Here is a 16,059-nt window from a genome sequence, read left to right as displayed (position 1 = left end):
TTCGAAGGTCGAGCCAGGCTCTCCATGGGCCACGCGCTGCCCCAGGAATAGAGATTCTGCGGTCGGAATGCGGTTAACAGTTTGGACCATGGTGCACAAGCCGGAAGGAGCTTGACCTGGCCTCCAGACCAAAGCAAGCAATAAAACCTTAGAGGGATTCCAGTGGCAGCAGCCAGGCAAACTGCTCCCCAGGGAGGTGGCTGGGAGGTGCCCTGATGCTTTGGGCTTCTGTAAATAGAAAACAGATACACAAACTCTCCTCCAGCTGCAGCGTGGTACAGGCAGCACGAGCTAGTGAACAGGGTAGGAACACAGGCCACCTGGGTTCTACTCCCAGCTCTGCTACTGACGTGCCATGTGACCGTGGGCAGTCACTTACCCTCTCTGTGCTCGTTTCCTCCTCACCCAACCTATCTTGTTTACTTAGACTGGAAGCTCTTTGGGGCAGGGATTCTCTCTCCCTCTGTGTCTGTGCAGCACAATGGGGCCCTGATCTCAGCTGGGGCCTGTTGTAATAACTGGGCCTACAAGCGTACCCTAACTGGGAGCTCCTCTCTAAAAGGCAGCGTAAGTTCATAAGATGTCACAATAACCTATAACAATGTATGCTGATGGGAAAAGGTGCAAAAAAAAAAAAAAAAAAAAAGAGAGAGAGACACACACTGAGTTATCCAAACAAAAAGGCCTCTCGAGGTAATGCAAGGACCGTTAAGATCATGCCTGGGAAACACAAAAAGAGGGGGACCAGAATTCAGTGAACGAATCAAGTCTAACCAGTGGACAAAATAACGAGGGGCTGGGCTATTCCACCCACCATTTACCTTGGGGTCCTCAAAAAAAGATTTTGGGGAGAAAAAATTGGCTATTGAGTGAGCTGCCACCTGCACCGTTTCCCAGGACTCTGAACCTTACTAGACCATGCCAGAGAGCGGGAGCCAGACGACATCGCCAACTCCACCAGCTCTGGCTGAATCCCAAATACCACTTGGGATGTGACCCTTTGTCCCCCCTCCCCACCTTATTTCTTCTCTTTCCTCTCTCACTTCTTTTGCCTTCTATCTAATAAGAGTCTGGCTTAGCTGGCCACAATTGCTTATTTTGCAACACAACTATGAGTCTGTGACCAGAGAGAGACAACTAAACACAATGCCCATCACCCATAACTGCCCAATGCTGGTACAAGTTTGCCAGGTCTTAGAGTGGCTAATCAGACCATCTGCTGGGCCCGTGTTTCTCCAGCAGTGACACGGCAAGTGAGAGCCAACCCCAGAGACCGAAACTGCATTTTCTATCTTTGCTGTTCTTTTCTCTCCCCTTTTGTGTGTTTGTCTTGTTTTGGTGTCAAGGAAATGAGATCAGGCTTTATCAACAGCTCCAGCTCATTCTTAACTCACTTCTTCTCTTTTCCCCCCAAAAGGGCAGTTATCACCATTTTGATACCATCTAGTCTGACAAGAGGGTTTTTCCTTCTAAAAACTCTATCCCACTAAAGAGGAAGGGAACAAGGGACGCTGCTGAAATGAAAGCCTAGCTTACTACTTTACATTTTAAATGCTTTAACTGTTTTTCATTTCTTTTCTCTATCTTTAATACCACGTTAAAAGGATTGTTAATGGCATGTTTGCCATGGTACTATGCAGGCTGAAGTCTCTGCCAAACCCCATCCCTTGTTTAACATTGTTTAATGCTGGACAATGACAGATCATGTCAACACCTTTGACTCTTTGGGCCCCTTTATTCCATCTAAATTAATACAGCAGGCCTCTCGCTGCTACCGTAACACATCTAATAGCAGTCAGCACCAACTCACAGGGCTCAGGAAGGAACCTCTTTCAAGGGCAAGTAATTCCACTGGGGTGTTTTCTGCTCCATTCTCTGAAGCAGCTGAGATACCGGACTAACTGGGCCATTGCTCTGATAGTCCTTGTACGAAGGTCGAAGCACAGCTGCTGTCAGGGTTTGCAAGATGCAGAGTTAGGAAAATGGTTTCAAAGGGAAGGGTTGTTCTCCCACGCTAGTTCTGGGCCTGATCCTGGCAGGCATGGAGTCCACGCCCCGCTCCCCAATGGGTCTGATGCGAGGCTGTGCTGAGTATTACTGTGTACACAGCATGTCAGCAGCTGGGTGAAGCTGGTCACAGATCAGCACTCTGCTGCTCCTCGCGCTAATTCCTCCCGTTTCTCTCACTGAGAGTGACAGCTTTCACACACAGCTCCTGGGAACCTTCTGTTCCCCTAGGACCCCTCCCACCTTCAGTCCCAGTGTCCTCCCTGGGCGGATCCCAAAATGCGGACTGTGCCTGGCTAAAGGGTGTTCTGTGAATCACCGCAGGACCAGACACTTACATTTAAGGAGGTTGTGGCCACTGCAAACCCAGCTAATCCAAGCAGGTGCTGGTGTAGGGTGTCTACAACAGCTGACAGCCACTTCCACAGTGGGGAGACCAGGCTCCCGCCTGAGAAAGCTCTCCAGCCAGCCAGCGTAAGTCAAAGGAACCCAAACAAACAGAAGCTGCTCAGAGCAGAACTGGACTTGTGCATTTCGTTGTGGGCCCAGGAGGAGTCTTTCTGGCCCTCCTCGCAGGACTGTGTGTTGCGAGTACTCCAGAGTGTGGGCCAGGGGTTTACATCCTGCGACAATGGCAAGAGCCCAGCCTGGCTGAAAGTTTAATGTGGGATTAGACTCAGCCAGGCTAATGAAATTTACAAGTCAGCAAAGTGACTAAGCGTCAGAGATCCTCCTCATATGGACGAGGCCGCTTAGCACGTCTGCGGCGCACCCCGGCTGCAACCAGGGATTAGTCAATCCTCCTCGCAGCACCCTTGGGAGTTGGGCAGGGCAGTGCCAGCAGCCACTGTTCACAGAGTGGGACACTGAGACACAGGGAGGGGAAGCAGGTACAAAGTGAAATGGTGGCAGTGCCCTGTCCTTTGTACCTAGGCCACACGGCCTCCCTGAGATTGTCTTCTGTGTATCCAGACAAAGGGTGCACACAACAATCAGGACAAGTAAAATAAAGCCACATTCAGTGCAAGGCAGAATGTGCTGTGGGAGCTCATGGGTTCCTTAAAGCCTTTTCAATCACATGGCACAGTGCAAAAAAGAAAAGAAAAAAAGTAAATGGGGCACTGGCTAGGGGACCGAGCCTATCTCCATACCAATCCTGGGCAGAGTGCTCTGCTATAAGTCTATCTCCTGCCCTAGTTCTGTGGGCAGGACCGCCATTGAGGTCAGTAGGAGATTGACACCCACAGCTGAAGGGCCTGAAAGGGCAGTTCTGCTTTGAAAAGGGACTCTGTAAGATGGTCCCATGCAGCCACACAGCCACCATCTCTCAGCGACTCCAGGTCCAACAGGCTCACAACACAAGATGGCTTTAGACCCCGCCTCCTGGGATCAGAGAATCAAGCTGGTTCTTTCCTTCTCATGCATCACTAGTATTCATTACGACTGCCCTCAGCAACACCCATGCCAACGCATTAGCAGTTTGTCCAGGCGTGAATGATTGGAACAGTTCTGGTGATGATGCACAAGGCACAGACTTTGGCTGCCTTTCCCGCAGCTGCGTTGACTCTTCAGGGGTAAGAGGAGCAAGAAGCAGCCAGAACTTATTTTTGGCAGGAACTCTGACTCCGTCTGATACACAGGGAACAGAGCTGTGCAGTACAGAAAGGCCATTTTTACAGCCAATTTTCAGAGCAGAGCCTCCCTTTTAAATCACGCTAAGATTTACTCCTCAGTTCCTTTGAGGGCAAGGTTAGCTAGTGATTAGAGAGCAGTAGACTGGGAGGGCATCAGGACTCCTGGGTTCTTTCTCTAGCTCTACCACTGATTCATTGTGCCATCTCCTCCTCAGTTCTTCCACTGTAACATGGAGATCAGCTCCTCACAGGGGGGCTGATAATTATTGCTGGCAGGGACCTGCTTGGAGTTCTCTCTCTGGAGGCGGCTGATGGCTTCACTGGTCTGCTGCCTCCACAGCATCAGGATGTTGCTGCTGGATCACGATTGCTACTTCACAGTGCCCTGTGGAAAGTCCAGGGCGGGCTGGAGAAAGTTTCAGATGCTGTCCTCCCCATCTCAGTTTCCAGTGCCGGGCTGCTTCAAGTCTGTGCTGCTCACAGAGATGCTGGGAACCACAAGGTTCCTTTGCAAAAGATGGAAAGACACCCCCGCAAACTGTACAGCCAGGGTCACACCCAGGGCACCCTCATGCCAAGTGAAAACAGTAATACGGGGAGACCCCCACCTTCCCCAGCAGCCTGACAGTTCGGAAGGTGGCAGTATCTGATGGGTTAAAGGGAAAGCACGAGGGTTGTGCCCTTTTTCGCTTCTCTAGGAGGGACAGAAATGCTCTGAAATGGAGACATTTTATTGGTTCGTCTTAAACAAATTTTCTGCCCTTTTTAAAAAAAATTAAATATGAGGTGAGGCAAGTCTGCTTTTGCGGCAGGTCCCAGCTAGCTGACCAGCAAGCGGCGTGAGACAGAACAAGAACCCACAGCTGGAAACTGTAGCCAGACAAACTCACAGTAGAAAGGAGGCGCCATTTTACTTTAAACACTGGGGGGGCATTGGAACAAACTCCCAAGGGGAGTGGTGGATGGTCCATCTCTTGATGGCTTCGGATCAGAACTGAAGGCCCTTCTGAAAGATGCTTTAGTCAAATACAAATTGATTGAGCTCAATAGGAAGAGAACTGGACGACATGCCCTGGCCTGTGTTATACAAGGGGTCAGACTAAATAATCTAATATTCTAATATCAATTAATCTTAAAAACCAGGGCTGCTGAATCTTTGAGGAAGGGATTTTTTTTCTCCCAAATGACTCTGTTGAAGAGGTATCCACAAAACCAAAGAGTTTTAAATAGTCTACGATTTAATTCCCCTCTCCGTTAAGCAGATTTCACTTCCTTGGCACTTGGGTTGTCACAATGCCCACAGACCCCCTCCCCCCCCCCCCCCCCCCGTAAGCCAAAGTCACCCAGGGTGGATGAGATCTGAATATTTAACCTATAATTCAACCGAATAGAGACACCCTTTCATTAAAAGCAGCAGAGAAAAGGGGTCCTGCCCATTTCCTTTGCAGGGCGCCTTTTAAGACTGCACTTTAGAGGACCCACAAAAAGCCACATTTGGGATCCCAATCACTGCGCCTCTGCAAGGTATGGTGGCCTGAGGTATGGTGGACTTTTGATCCCTGCTGTATTGCCACATATGTAGGCATGACAGAACGAGGTCTGAAACTCAGTGCTTCCTGGCTTTGGTGGGTGACCTGCAAAGGGAGCAGTGAAGTCCCAGGGGCCACCCGCCCAGCCCAGAGCTCAGCAGAGGGAAGAGATTCAGGCCTTACTGCTGATGCCCCTGGTAGCCTCTTGGGCACAAAGCACACAAAGAAGTTCTGATCACTCCCATTGCAAGATTATTTTAATCACATCTCTATATTTCGTTTTCCCATTTCTTCCTTGCCAGTCTGAATGGATTTACAACTCACACCGGGTTTATTCAGAGAGGGGCATCAGACCCGCTCAGACACAAAGTTAAACCACCAACGCCAGTTTGCCCACAGGACTGGGCCTGGAGAGAATTGCCCTGGGGGCCCTATGGTGCCTTGTGCACAGTTGCTGACCTCAGTACTGCTGCACTTCAAAGCCTGCTGAGTTTATGGGGAATCTTTCCTGACATCAAGAGAGGCAGTGCTGTCTACTGGATAGAGCACTAGACTGGGGCTCATCTGTGCATTCAACTCCTGATTCTGACACAGGCCTGCTGAGTGACCTTGGGTGGGTCACTTCCCTGCTCTGTGCCTCAGTTTCCCCATGTGTAAAATAGGGGTGATGCTCCTGACCTTCCTTTGTAAAGCGCTTGGAGATCTACGGATGAAAACTGCTAGATAAGAGCAAGGGGTTGTTATAATGCCCACTCCCCCATAGACACTTCACAGCAAATTGCTTTGGAAGGACAACGCTCGAGCTCATGAACGAATCTCTCCTTTGCTTGAGCACAGGAGATGCTGCAAAGCATGAGGGGAAGCTCGCTTCAAAGCGGCAACGCTAACGGAGTCACAGGCTCATGGTGCTGGCGGTGTCTGGTGATCCCCAGATGGCAGCCAGCAACTGGGAGACACCCCATCATGGTGACAGATTCAGTCAGCTCGGGCAGCAGCGTGGCTCTTTTTCTGACCAAGGCCCTTCCCTCCCTGAGGCAGGGGAAAACTTGTCTCCCAGCAGTGGCTGTCAGTGCAACCCTGCAGGTGTCACAGGGGCAGCCCCTGGGGAACTCCAAACCTTCGCTGATGCTCTGGCAGCCAGTCAATTCAGCTAGGATTTGGGGGCATGGACAAGGCTGCTCCCTGCTTTGGGATTCAGCTTGATAAGGGCAAGCACAAGTGATTGATGGGTGCCGGCAGAGAAGTGGGGCTTGAAATGGGAAGCAGCTAGGTGGGTGGCAGAAACAGAGAAGATCTGCAGTGGCAGGACAGAAAGATTGGTCTCCAGAGGGAAAAGGAACAGCTCAGAACAGGCTGCAGAGGGGGAAACAGAAGTGGGTCTCATAGGATCTGGGAGAGCTGGTCTCTGATGCTGGGCAGCTGGCACCAACTACTATGAAGGACACACAGGAACAGCAGTAAGGTTTGGGCAGCTCTGGTATGTTTAGTTAAACACTACAGCCTCTCTGCATCTGGTGATGGGGCAGAAGAGGTATTTACACCTCGGCTGCTGCAGATCGTCTGGGCATCCACAGGCTGGGAAGGGAACAGCAGCACAAGTGCAGTGGACGCAACCTTTGGGCCTCCTTCCTAGGGCTGCTGAGTGAGGCGGCAGTTCTCAGGTAGAGGAGTTTCTCACAGACCCAGCCCCCTGTACTGACCGCAAAGCCAGTCACCTCTTTCCAGTAGCTGGGCTGGAGAGGAGACTTCACGCGCCTGGCAGGTGGCCCAACAAAAGGCCACAGGATCATAGATTCATTCGTAGTGTCAAGATCAGAAGGTACCATTAGAGCCTCTCATCGGACCTGCCTACAACAGGCCACAGAACGGCAGTCAGTCACCCTGCACTGAGCCCAGTAACTTGTCTGGCTAAAGCATCATCCAAAAGGCAGCCTGTCTCAAAGGCACCAAGAGACAGAGAATCCACCCCTTCCCTGGGAGACTGGTCCCGTGGCTAACCCGTTAAACACGTGTGCCTGTCATCGTTACTGCTGTCCATGCTGCACCAGCATCCAGGGGCTATAATCAGGAGCAAGGCCCCCATTGTGCTAGGTGCTGTACAAACCAAAAAGGAAGGCGCTTCCTGGCTCCGAGGAACCGGTCTCCACTTTTGCACAGACCAAGGTACTTTATGAAGGCGAGTGAGTAGCATTATCCCCATTTTATGGGGGGATACTGAGGCACACAGTGGGGAAGGGACTAGCCCCAAATCACACAGCAAGTCTTCGGCAGAGCTGGGGTTAGAACCCCAGTCTCCCTCCCAGGTTCTAGCCACCAGATCCCGCTGGCTCCCCATCTCATTTGATAAAGTGGTTACAAGATGACACATTGCAGGTGGAATCAGCACAAACGGCCAGACTGCATGAGGCTAGGCTCCATTCCCTGTAGCCACTGTTCCTCCCCCAAGCACCTCAGACTGCAGGCACTTGTTAAACTACAGAAACCGAGAGTTTGTGTTTTGTTTTCTTTCTAAGAAAACCCACAACACACACTGCCAGCTCAGTGCAAATTAACCCACATGTGTGTAAACAGGTCAGGCCTGAAATGCATACAAAGTCAGGCAGGCCAGGAGTGTATTTACTTTTCTTCAGAATGAGAATTCAACCCCAGATGTGGCCAAGGTGCCAGAGCCACATGGCTGGGGCTCCCTCCATCTGAGCCTGCACCGGATGGGAGTATTTTGTTAAGGCTGACGAAAGATGCTGGATTTACAGCCTGAAGGCCTGTGTGTACTCGCAATCTGGGCAGCACGCACAGTGGCACTTGTTCCTACGCCAACATCCCCACCCCTCTCTGCTGAGGCTGCCAGTGAGGGCCACTCCCACTGGCAGCTCTCTGGGATGTGGGTGCCTGTCTGCTAGGCACTGGGCCCAGACTCTGCAAACTCAACCAAGGTGCGTAACGACTGCCAGCCTGCAAAAGGCTCAAACCGGCTGTGTCCCTCACGGTCAGAGCCCTGACTCCTCCGCTCCCACACAGCAACCGCTGTTTGAAAGGCTGTCCCTACCCGTGCTCGCTCACTCTGAACACACCGAAAACCCCAGGCCCCGCTCAGCGAGGCAGTGGGGCTCCCAGCCCTGAACAGAGGCAGCACGCACCTCTCAAGGCACGTAAGGGGATAAAGACAAGGGCCTTGGTGCACCAAAGGCTTTTCCTTCTGCTGGGACAAGGTGGCCAAGCCCCGCTGCTCAGAAGCCCAAGGCTGAGACCTGGCTGCACAGTGTCATGCTCTGGCACCCATCGCTCATGACCACATGCCTTGGGGCTGTAGCTGAGAGGCAGAGGAGGGTCCCTGAACCTGGGAGCTTCAGGATGGCTTTAAGGGAGGGGAGAGCATGCTTCACTCTGGAAGGGACAATCCCCACTGAGAAATGACTCAGGGTCCGGGAGGCATCTTTACAATAACCACAGCAGCCACCCCCCTCCCAGCCCCCAGGGCACTACCTACCTTATCCAGGAAGCACAGTTTGTCCCTGGTCTTGGCATCCAGGATCTCCACCTCAAAGAAAAGAACAGCCTTTTTAGATTTCTTGGCCTTGGGGTGACGCTTGAGCCCGATGCCGTTCAGACCCATCAGGAGGGGCTGGCCCCCCTCCAGGGGCACCATGTTCGTGTCCATGCCTCTCCACAACTTTTCCAAGCAAACCCCAGGGAGCGAGTGGAGCCAGGGACTCAACACTGCAGCTTTGCTCTGGCTGTCCCAGTCAGTGGATTCCTGAGGGAGCTGCTTCTCCAAGGCTCAGTGAGATCTCCCCTTGCTCTGGGAGGATTCCAGGGGCCAGCCCATGAACGGGACCCAGCCCGGAGACCAGAGATCTGTTCTGCAGGCTGATTCGGAGGTGTAACCTGATAGCACAGGGAGGTGAATCACTACCGTATCCAGCTAAATATAAAACAGAGCCTAGCTTCTCACAAGCAAGCAGCTTCTACCAGGGGCTTTTTAAAGGCACTGCCAACACCCCAGAGGATAAACACCGCCCAGCATTCGCCTGGATTTGTTAGTTGCTTTCAGACTTTGCAGTTATTAAATGGGCCACTGCAGGCTACAACATACCCAGCCTGGTGAAAGTGTCTCTGTCCTGAAGTACCCACAAGCACCCAGGAGCCGATCAGGTGCTAATCTCACATCAGCAAGAGTTTGCATTCCTGTGAGATCTATTTGTCAGTATTATAGCAATACATAGAGGGCCCAATTAGAAAGGAGGATCTATTGTGCTAAGTACTATACAGATATGAACTAAACAGTCATCTCCCTTATGGTGCTCAGTAATGGTTTTGTTTGTATCAACCCGTTAGACGGATGGATTTCCCTCTGCTACTTAAAAAAATAGCATGCATAATTCATCTGTGGAACTCTCTGCTGCAGGATATAATTGAGACAAAGGGGCCAGCAGGTTTAAAATACAGGGCTAGGCATTTATAAGAGTTGCCTCTGAAATTACAGTGGCTAGGCTAAAACCTCCCGCTTGAAGGCAAAAGCTGCTCATTGCATTCACAGACATCTCCATCCCCGTCACCAGGAAATGGCATTACAGTAGGTATAGTATAGACATATTATGCCTTCTGAAGCAGCTAGCACTGGCCAACTTCAGAGACGTGACCCAGGACTAGATGGACTCCAGGTCTGTTCCAGTCCAGCAATTCCTGAATTCCAAGGTGCACACATGACAAGCTTGGCCCTGGATTTGGAAAGATCTTCTGCTGGAAGGACCACTGGCTCATTCTTCTCACTGCATTTTAAATGCAGTATATTTTTTCACTTTAACTGCATTCTCCCGATTTCCCTATTCTCTCCCCACCTGTTCTTAATGCACCTCCCCCCCTTCAACAAATCAGAAGCATTGGAAGCTTTGTACGGACAGATTAGAGCCTCAACTCCACCAGGGAAATATTACAGCAATGCCACTGTTGCAGAGATGGGCTCCCACTGGCATTTCATCACTAGGCATCTTAGATCTCCTCTGAGGAGGGTTAGAAGAGATTATGCTTATCACACCCAAACCAGCTGACAAACCATCTCCACTAGGGCTCTGGTACTGCTAACACAGGTGATGCTGACCCTTGGCTTAAGCAGAAAGGCATTTTCCTAAAGCTAAGCCTGGTTAGGGATTTTTCCCCAAAAGAAGTAGTATTTGTTTCTTACTCTTAAGAGTGCGGGATTTGACATTGTGCATCAATTAGCCAGTCTGAGGCTTGCCTGCTAGGAGCATGGATGTCTACAATATTGCAACACACAGTCTGTGAGCAATAGAACAGGGACTGCACTGCGGAGAGCAAAAACTAAATGCCGTTACCATATGAAACATGTCCCACTCTCTCCCCAGGCAATTTGGCAAACTTCTGAGAACTAGCTAAAAGTTAGAACTGGCTTGCACAGAAGAGTGAGAAGTCTGTGGGCGGTTTACACTTGAATTAACACTGCATTTTTAAAAGGAGCTGCCAAAGGCCTGGTTTTGAGTTCAGAGCACGCAGCATGGAAACTTGGGTCCAGGATGGGATGGACCTTTCAGATCTTGAGTGATGTCCAGCCGTTAAGTTTCAATCATTCTGTTGGAGTAGCTGGAAACTTGCAGTCAAAGGCACTGACTCCGTGGGTGCTCCAGGGCTGGAGCACCCACGGTGAAAAATTAGTGGGTGCTCTGCACCCACCGGCAGCCAAGCTCCGCTCCTCACCTCACCTCCGCCTCCTCCCCTGAGCGCGCCGCATTCCCGCTTCTCCGCCTACCTCCCAGCGCTTGCCGCCACACAACAGCTGTTTCGCGGCATAACAAGCTCCGGGAGGGAGGGGGGAGGAGCGGGAATGCAGCTCACTCAGGGGAGGTGGTGGGAAAGAGGCGGGGCCGGGGTGGGGATTTGGGGAAGGGGCAGAGACTTTGGGGAAGGTATTGGAATGGGTGTGGAGCAGGGGTAGAGTCGGGGCAGGGCCCGGACGTAGAGGGGAGTCGAGCACCCACCAGCACCAGTCGTCACCTATGTGTGCAGATCATCTCTTAGGGGCTTAAGGAGGTGGCAGTGATCTCAAATGTGGAGAAGACACAGCACTAGTTACGTATTTTAAATAATGAAGATATAGCTCTTCCTCTCCCCCCTGGAGACCCCGAAACCAACCTGGGGATCACGAAATTACAACACAGTGAAGTTTGTCCCTAAGAATTACAGGTCTAGTTTTCAGAGGTGGAGCCAATAGAAGCTGCACGGGCTCATACTGTGTGAAAAGAAGTCTGACCCTCGGTACTATGGCATATTCCTACCCACAACAAACTCAGTGCACATGGTGGAAAGAGATGAATAGGGGAAACCTAAGCCTGTCTCCTTGGAACACAGCAAGGGGTTACTACAGGAGCTTCTACCTTTGGTAACTGCAGGAAGGATTCCCAACAGCCTTGAACCAAAAAAGGCATCATCAGCCACGAGTGCAGGAGGAAACCCAGAGCAGAGGTCATGTTATTGATTCTCACTTGGATGAAGTCAGCCATCTAAGACTGGCCTCAGGAGACCTGGGTTCTACTCCTTGCTCTGTCACCAACCTGCTCCGTAACCATGGGGCAGTCGCTTCCAATCTCTGTGCCTCTGTTTTCCATCCCTCTGTCTGCCTGGTTTATAGATTATCTGGGAAGAGGAGGTGTCTTATTATGGGCAGGTCTACACTTAAAGTGCTGTACCAGTGCAGCTCAGCCACTGTAGCGCTTCAGCGGAGATGCCACCATGCCACTGAGAGAGCATCTCCTGTCATAGTTAAATCGAGCTCCATGAGAAGCAGTAGCTAGGTCAACGGGAGAAGCCCTCCCATTAACATGGGTTTGGTCGGTATAACTACATTGCTCAGGGGTGTGGATTTTTGAGTGACACAGTTATTCTGATGTAAGTTCATAGTGTAGACCTGGCCTCAGTGTCTGTACATGGTTTAGCACAATGGGGCCCTGATCTCAGCTGGAGCCTCTAGGTGTTACTATAAACACAAATAAGAATAAGCCAATTTACTGGCTGTAAAGGTTTTAGGGCCTGATTTGCAGTTGTTCTGAATCTGCCTCAGCTCCCACTGACTTCAGCCAGACTTGCAGGTGCTTAGCGCCTCAGAAAAAAACAAGCCTTAAATGGCCATGCAAAGATTACAGAATAAAAAAACTAGCAGTTTCTCTCCTCCTGCTGCTGCTTCTACTCATTGCCATTCTGAACCATTAATTATTATTAAACAGTTCAAAATTCACAGCCATGGGGGCGTTCAGTTAGCCCTCTCCCAGCTGTCGGGGAGTTCTGGGTATCTGCAGAATTCAGAAGGCAGAGAGTGCCATTTCCTGCTGCACTCCCCAGGGACACTTGGGATTATTTTCGCTTTGCATTGAAGCAGTGGAGAAGGTGACAAATTCCTGAGCTTGTGGATTCCTGAAAACTGCCCCCAGACAAGCTGGGAGAGAAAGGGTCAGGGACTGTGTCAGAGGCACCCAGAAGCTCCCCAACATATGAACAACTCATTGTCTCAAAGATAACACACACAAGTCTGTGCTTCAAGGGACCCTGATGCATGGATTGGAAAGGCTTTAAATTCAAGGGGAACACTACCAAAAAAATCAGATCAAAATGGCACAGAGGTGCACGACAGCAAATGTGTTTGTCTGTAACTCATCCTTTCTTTCCCTTTCCCCCTCCCCCAGCACTCACCCTCAAAGCCCCCTTCCTAGCCACATCCACAAACAGAAGGGAAGAAAGCCTCTCTCCTTCCTGATGGTTTCATGGAGACCCATTGCTCTGGAAAGATGCAGCCCATGGCTGCTTGCAGGGGGCAGGGACAGCGTGTTCTGCACTCTCAGCAGATCGGAAGGACTGAGTCCAAGCAGGTGTATTAATAGAAGCTGTGCTCTAGAGGCTAGGGCAGTTTATCATATGCCTCTAAACCCTGGAAACAACAAGAATCTCATGCAGGGGTAGCAGCAGGAGAGATACTGCTGAGGCAGTCAACATCTGAAAATACAAACAGCCAACTCTGGACATGAGGGACAGACTGGGGGACTTAGTACACCAGAAGGGGGTCGGGCAGAGCCACAGATCAAGAGAGCTTGGATCAGCAAGTGATTGGAATCAGAGAAATCGATCTCAAGCCACCATGACCCTGCAGGCCGCCTATGGGATCCCCATGGGAAAGAAGAGGCTCTCCACTGTAGACGGAGCTGGAGACAGAAAGCATGCTCATTTCAAGAGCAAAGCGGAGGGACGGGGGAGCAGCCCACTGGTCACAGAAAGGTAAGGGACATCCCTGCTAAACAACTCCCTGCTACAGAGAAAAAGCTGCTAACTGTAAAACGGTCAGGCTGGGCTCCGCTGCACAGACTGGACTCACCAATCTGGGTACTGAGAAAGTTTACCCTGAGTCTGGACTAACTGCCTGAGGTTCCTTGCAAGAACCTCGAAACAGGTCTAACCTGTTCCCAACAGAAGCAACAGCAAGTGGTAGAAAGCCACAGGCGTATGTGCAGGGTACATATCCCTGGCAATGAGATGGGCTAAACAGTGATTCTCAAACTTTTTTACTAGTGACCCCTTTCACATAGCAAGGCTCTGAGTGCGAATCCCCCATCAATTAAAAATGCCTTTTTATATATTTAACACCATTATAAATGCTGGAGGCAAAGCAGGGTTTGGGGTGGAGGCTGACAGCTCGTGACCCTCTGTGTAAGAACCTTCCGACCCCCTGAGGGATCCCGACCCCCAACTTGAGAACCCCTTAGCTAAAAGGTTGCGAGCAGGATCAATTGGGCACATGTAATTATTTCTCCTCTTGCACAACTTCTCCCTAGAGATTCCCAGTCACAGAGCTCGCTTGGAGCGAATTAGAAAGCAGCATGCACCATCTGAAATCAAGCCATCTGCTTTGGCCTCTTAACACCAGAGTGACACAAGTAATTATGAACTTGCCAATAATCAGACATATCGTGAGCCCAGGGCCTAAAACTCTGCTTGCTGTAATTATTTAAGAGACCATAGGCGGGGGTAGGGTGAAGGTGTTCTGGTGTAAATGACACATGCCATTACTGTACAGATGGACTGTGGTTTTCCAGCAATGGCTGACACTATGACTCAGACTCCGAAGTCCAGGCTGGTGACTAGGAAGGACAAACAGGTGTCTGGGGAGCAGCCAGCTGCCCCACAAGTGAAGACCGGAATTTTCACATAGGCAGCACTTTTCATCTGAGAATCTCAAAGGTGGGTCAGTATCATTATCCTCATTTCACAGAGGGGGAAACTGAGGCACAAAATGATATACCCGAGGTTTCACAATCCGTCAGGGTGGGGCCACAAACAGAACCCAGATCTGCCAACTTCCACCCCCTGGCTCTAACCACTGGAAACACTGCTGCTCCCCAGGATGGAGACAGCAGAACCGGCACATGCTTTAGAAGGGAGCGTCTGGTATGCGGGCTTCTGAGAAAGATTGGCTACTGGGCCCACCCAGCATGCTCAATATGTTGAATACTAATCCTCCCAGGACCCAGAGAAGGAGGTTCTTAGGGAAGGACAGAATCCAGGGATGGTTGGGGAGAGGCCTTTCTCACGGACACTGGTTACAGGGGGATCTTAGGCTCGGCATACAGCGTCTGGAACAGTGCGTGCTGTGGGGCAGAGAGCCAAAGCCCCCAGGAAGCTGTGGGCTGCCTCACCCATGTTTATTAGGGGAAGAGCTGACCAGAAGTGGAGGGCATAGCACGTGGTAAAGCATCAAGCAGCTGCGGCTCCGTGCATGCTGGGAGCAGAACCCAGAATCCATGTGTAGTCTCAGAACCAGATGCAGAGCTCAGCACGCTCTTGTCTGTGCTTAACGGTCAGCGACACCAATTGCTGAACTGGGGCTATTCCCCAGAGTGGAGACAAGTGCCAGGAGACAGCCGGGATGGGGATGGAGTTCTATTTCCCCATTTACCAGGCTCTCTTCTAGTTAACACTGAATGAGGAGATGAGCTGATCATATTCCTGTAAGAAGCACGAGCCATCTCTGGGATATGGACTGGATCTCATGGTCAGTGCATGTGGGGGCTTTAATATAGGGACAGTCTCATCCGCACAGGGGAAGTTCTCCTAAAGGAGCAGCATTCCTTTTGTGGGGCACCAACGGCTGGACAATGAAGGAACTCTTCTGCTAGAGGATTGCAACGTCAGCAGCTAGTGGCTGTCAGTGCACAGCACAGCTACCATAGGGCAGGAGATTCTCCCACCTGAAACACAGCTTCATCCTAGCCCCCTTTAGCACTCCATGTCCCCTTAGGCTAGGGAGTGTGTTGTGCACTCAGTGCTCCTGCATGGGGCTGTCTGGCCATCAGGAAGCTGCATCTCTAAAAGCCTCATTTCCCCTGATCTGTTAGAGCAGAGGGTCCCAGAGGCAGTTCCACTGAACTGGCGACCGAAAATGGAAGGGGCCCCACCCATGGGAAACCCAGCACTGGGTTAGGCCTGCTTTGGCAGGCTGACTGCAGAGCACCTGCAGAGCTGCTGTTTCTAGGACATCCTTGACAGGTACCAGAAAGGACGTTCTAATGAGGAGAGACAGACACAGACAGCCACTGTTGCTTTAGTGCTGTGACAATGACCACTCAGAAGACGCCTCACTAGCTGTAGCAGTGAGCAGACCTTAGCAGCGAGCAGACCTTAGCATCAAGAACCAACTAGAGAAGCTATGACCAATCTGTATAAAGTGCTTGGTTCAGAAGACACTTCTTGGTAAATTAAGTGGTGGCCAGATCCCCACTGGAGCTTCCTAGAGGAGTCTAGCTCTCCCCATCTTGGAAGCACCATCACTCATGACACCCCTCCTGGCAGCAAGAGGGGCTGGTCAAGGCGCCCCTCCAGAAGCAGTCACAGTG

At 51.0% G+C, this 16,059-nt stretch overlaps 1 protein-coding gene across 2 annotated transcripts in view; it reads right to left on the bottom strand.

Moving 5' to 3' along the window:
- TECR (trans-2,3-enoyl-CoA reductase) overlaps positions 1-16,059 on the bottom strand; it is a 44,838-nt gene that overhangs the window by 11,202 nt on the left and 17,577 nt on the right. For both annotated transcript variants that reach the window (XM_073319094.1, XM_073319093.1), the window contains exon 2: positions 8,658-8,708. In XM_073319094.1, coding sequence (XP_073175195.1) covers positions 8,658-8,708 — 51 coding nt within the window. The remainder of the gene's footprint in view (positions 1-8,657; positions 8,709-16,059) is intronic.

Source organism: Lepidochelys kempii, chromosome 20, assembly GCF_965140265.1.
Source record: "Lepidochelys kempii isolate rLepKem1 chromosome 20, rLepKem1.hap2, whole genome shotgun sequence".
Lineage (NCBI taxonomy): Eukaryota > Metazoa > Chordata > Testudines > Cheloniidae > Lepidochelys > Lepidochelys kempii.
This window is presented reverse-complemented; position numbering and strand designations above follow the sequence as displayed.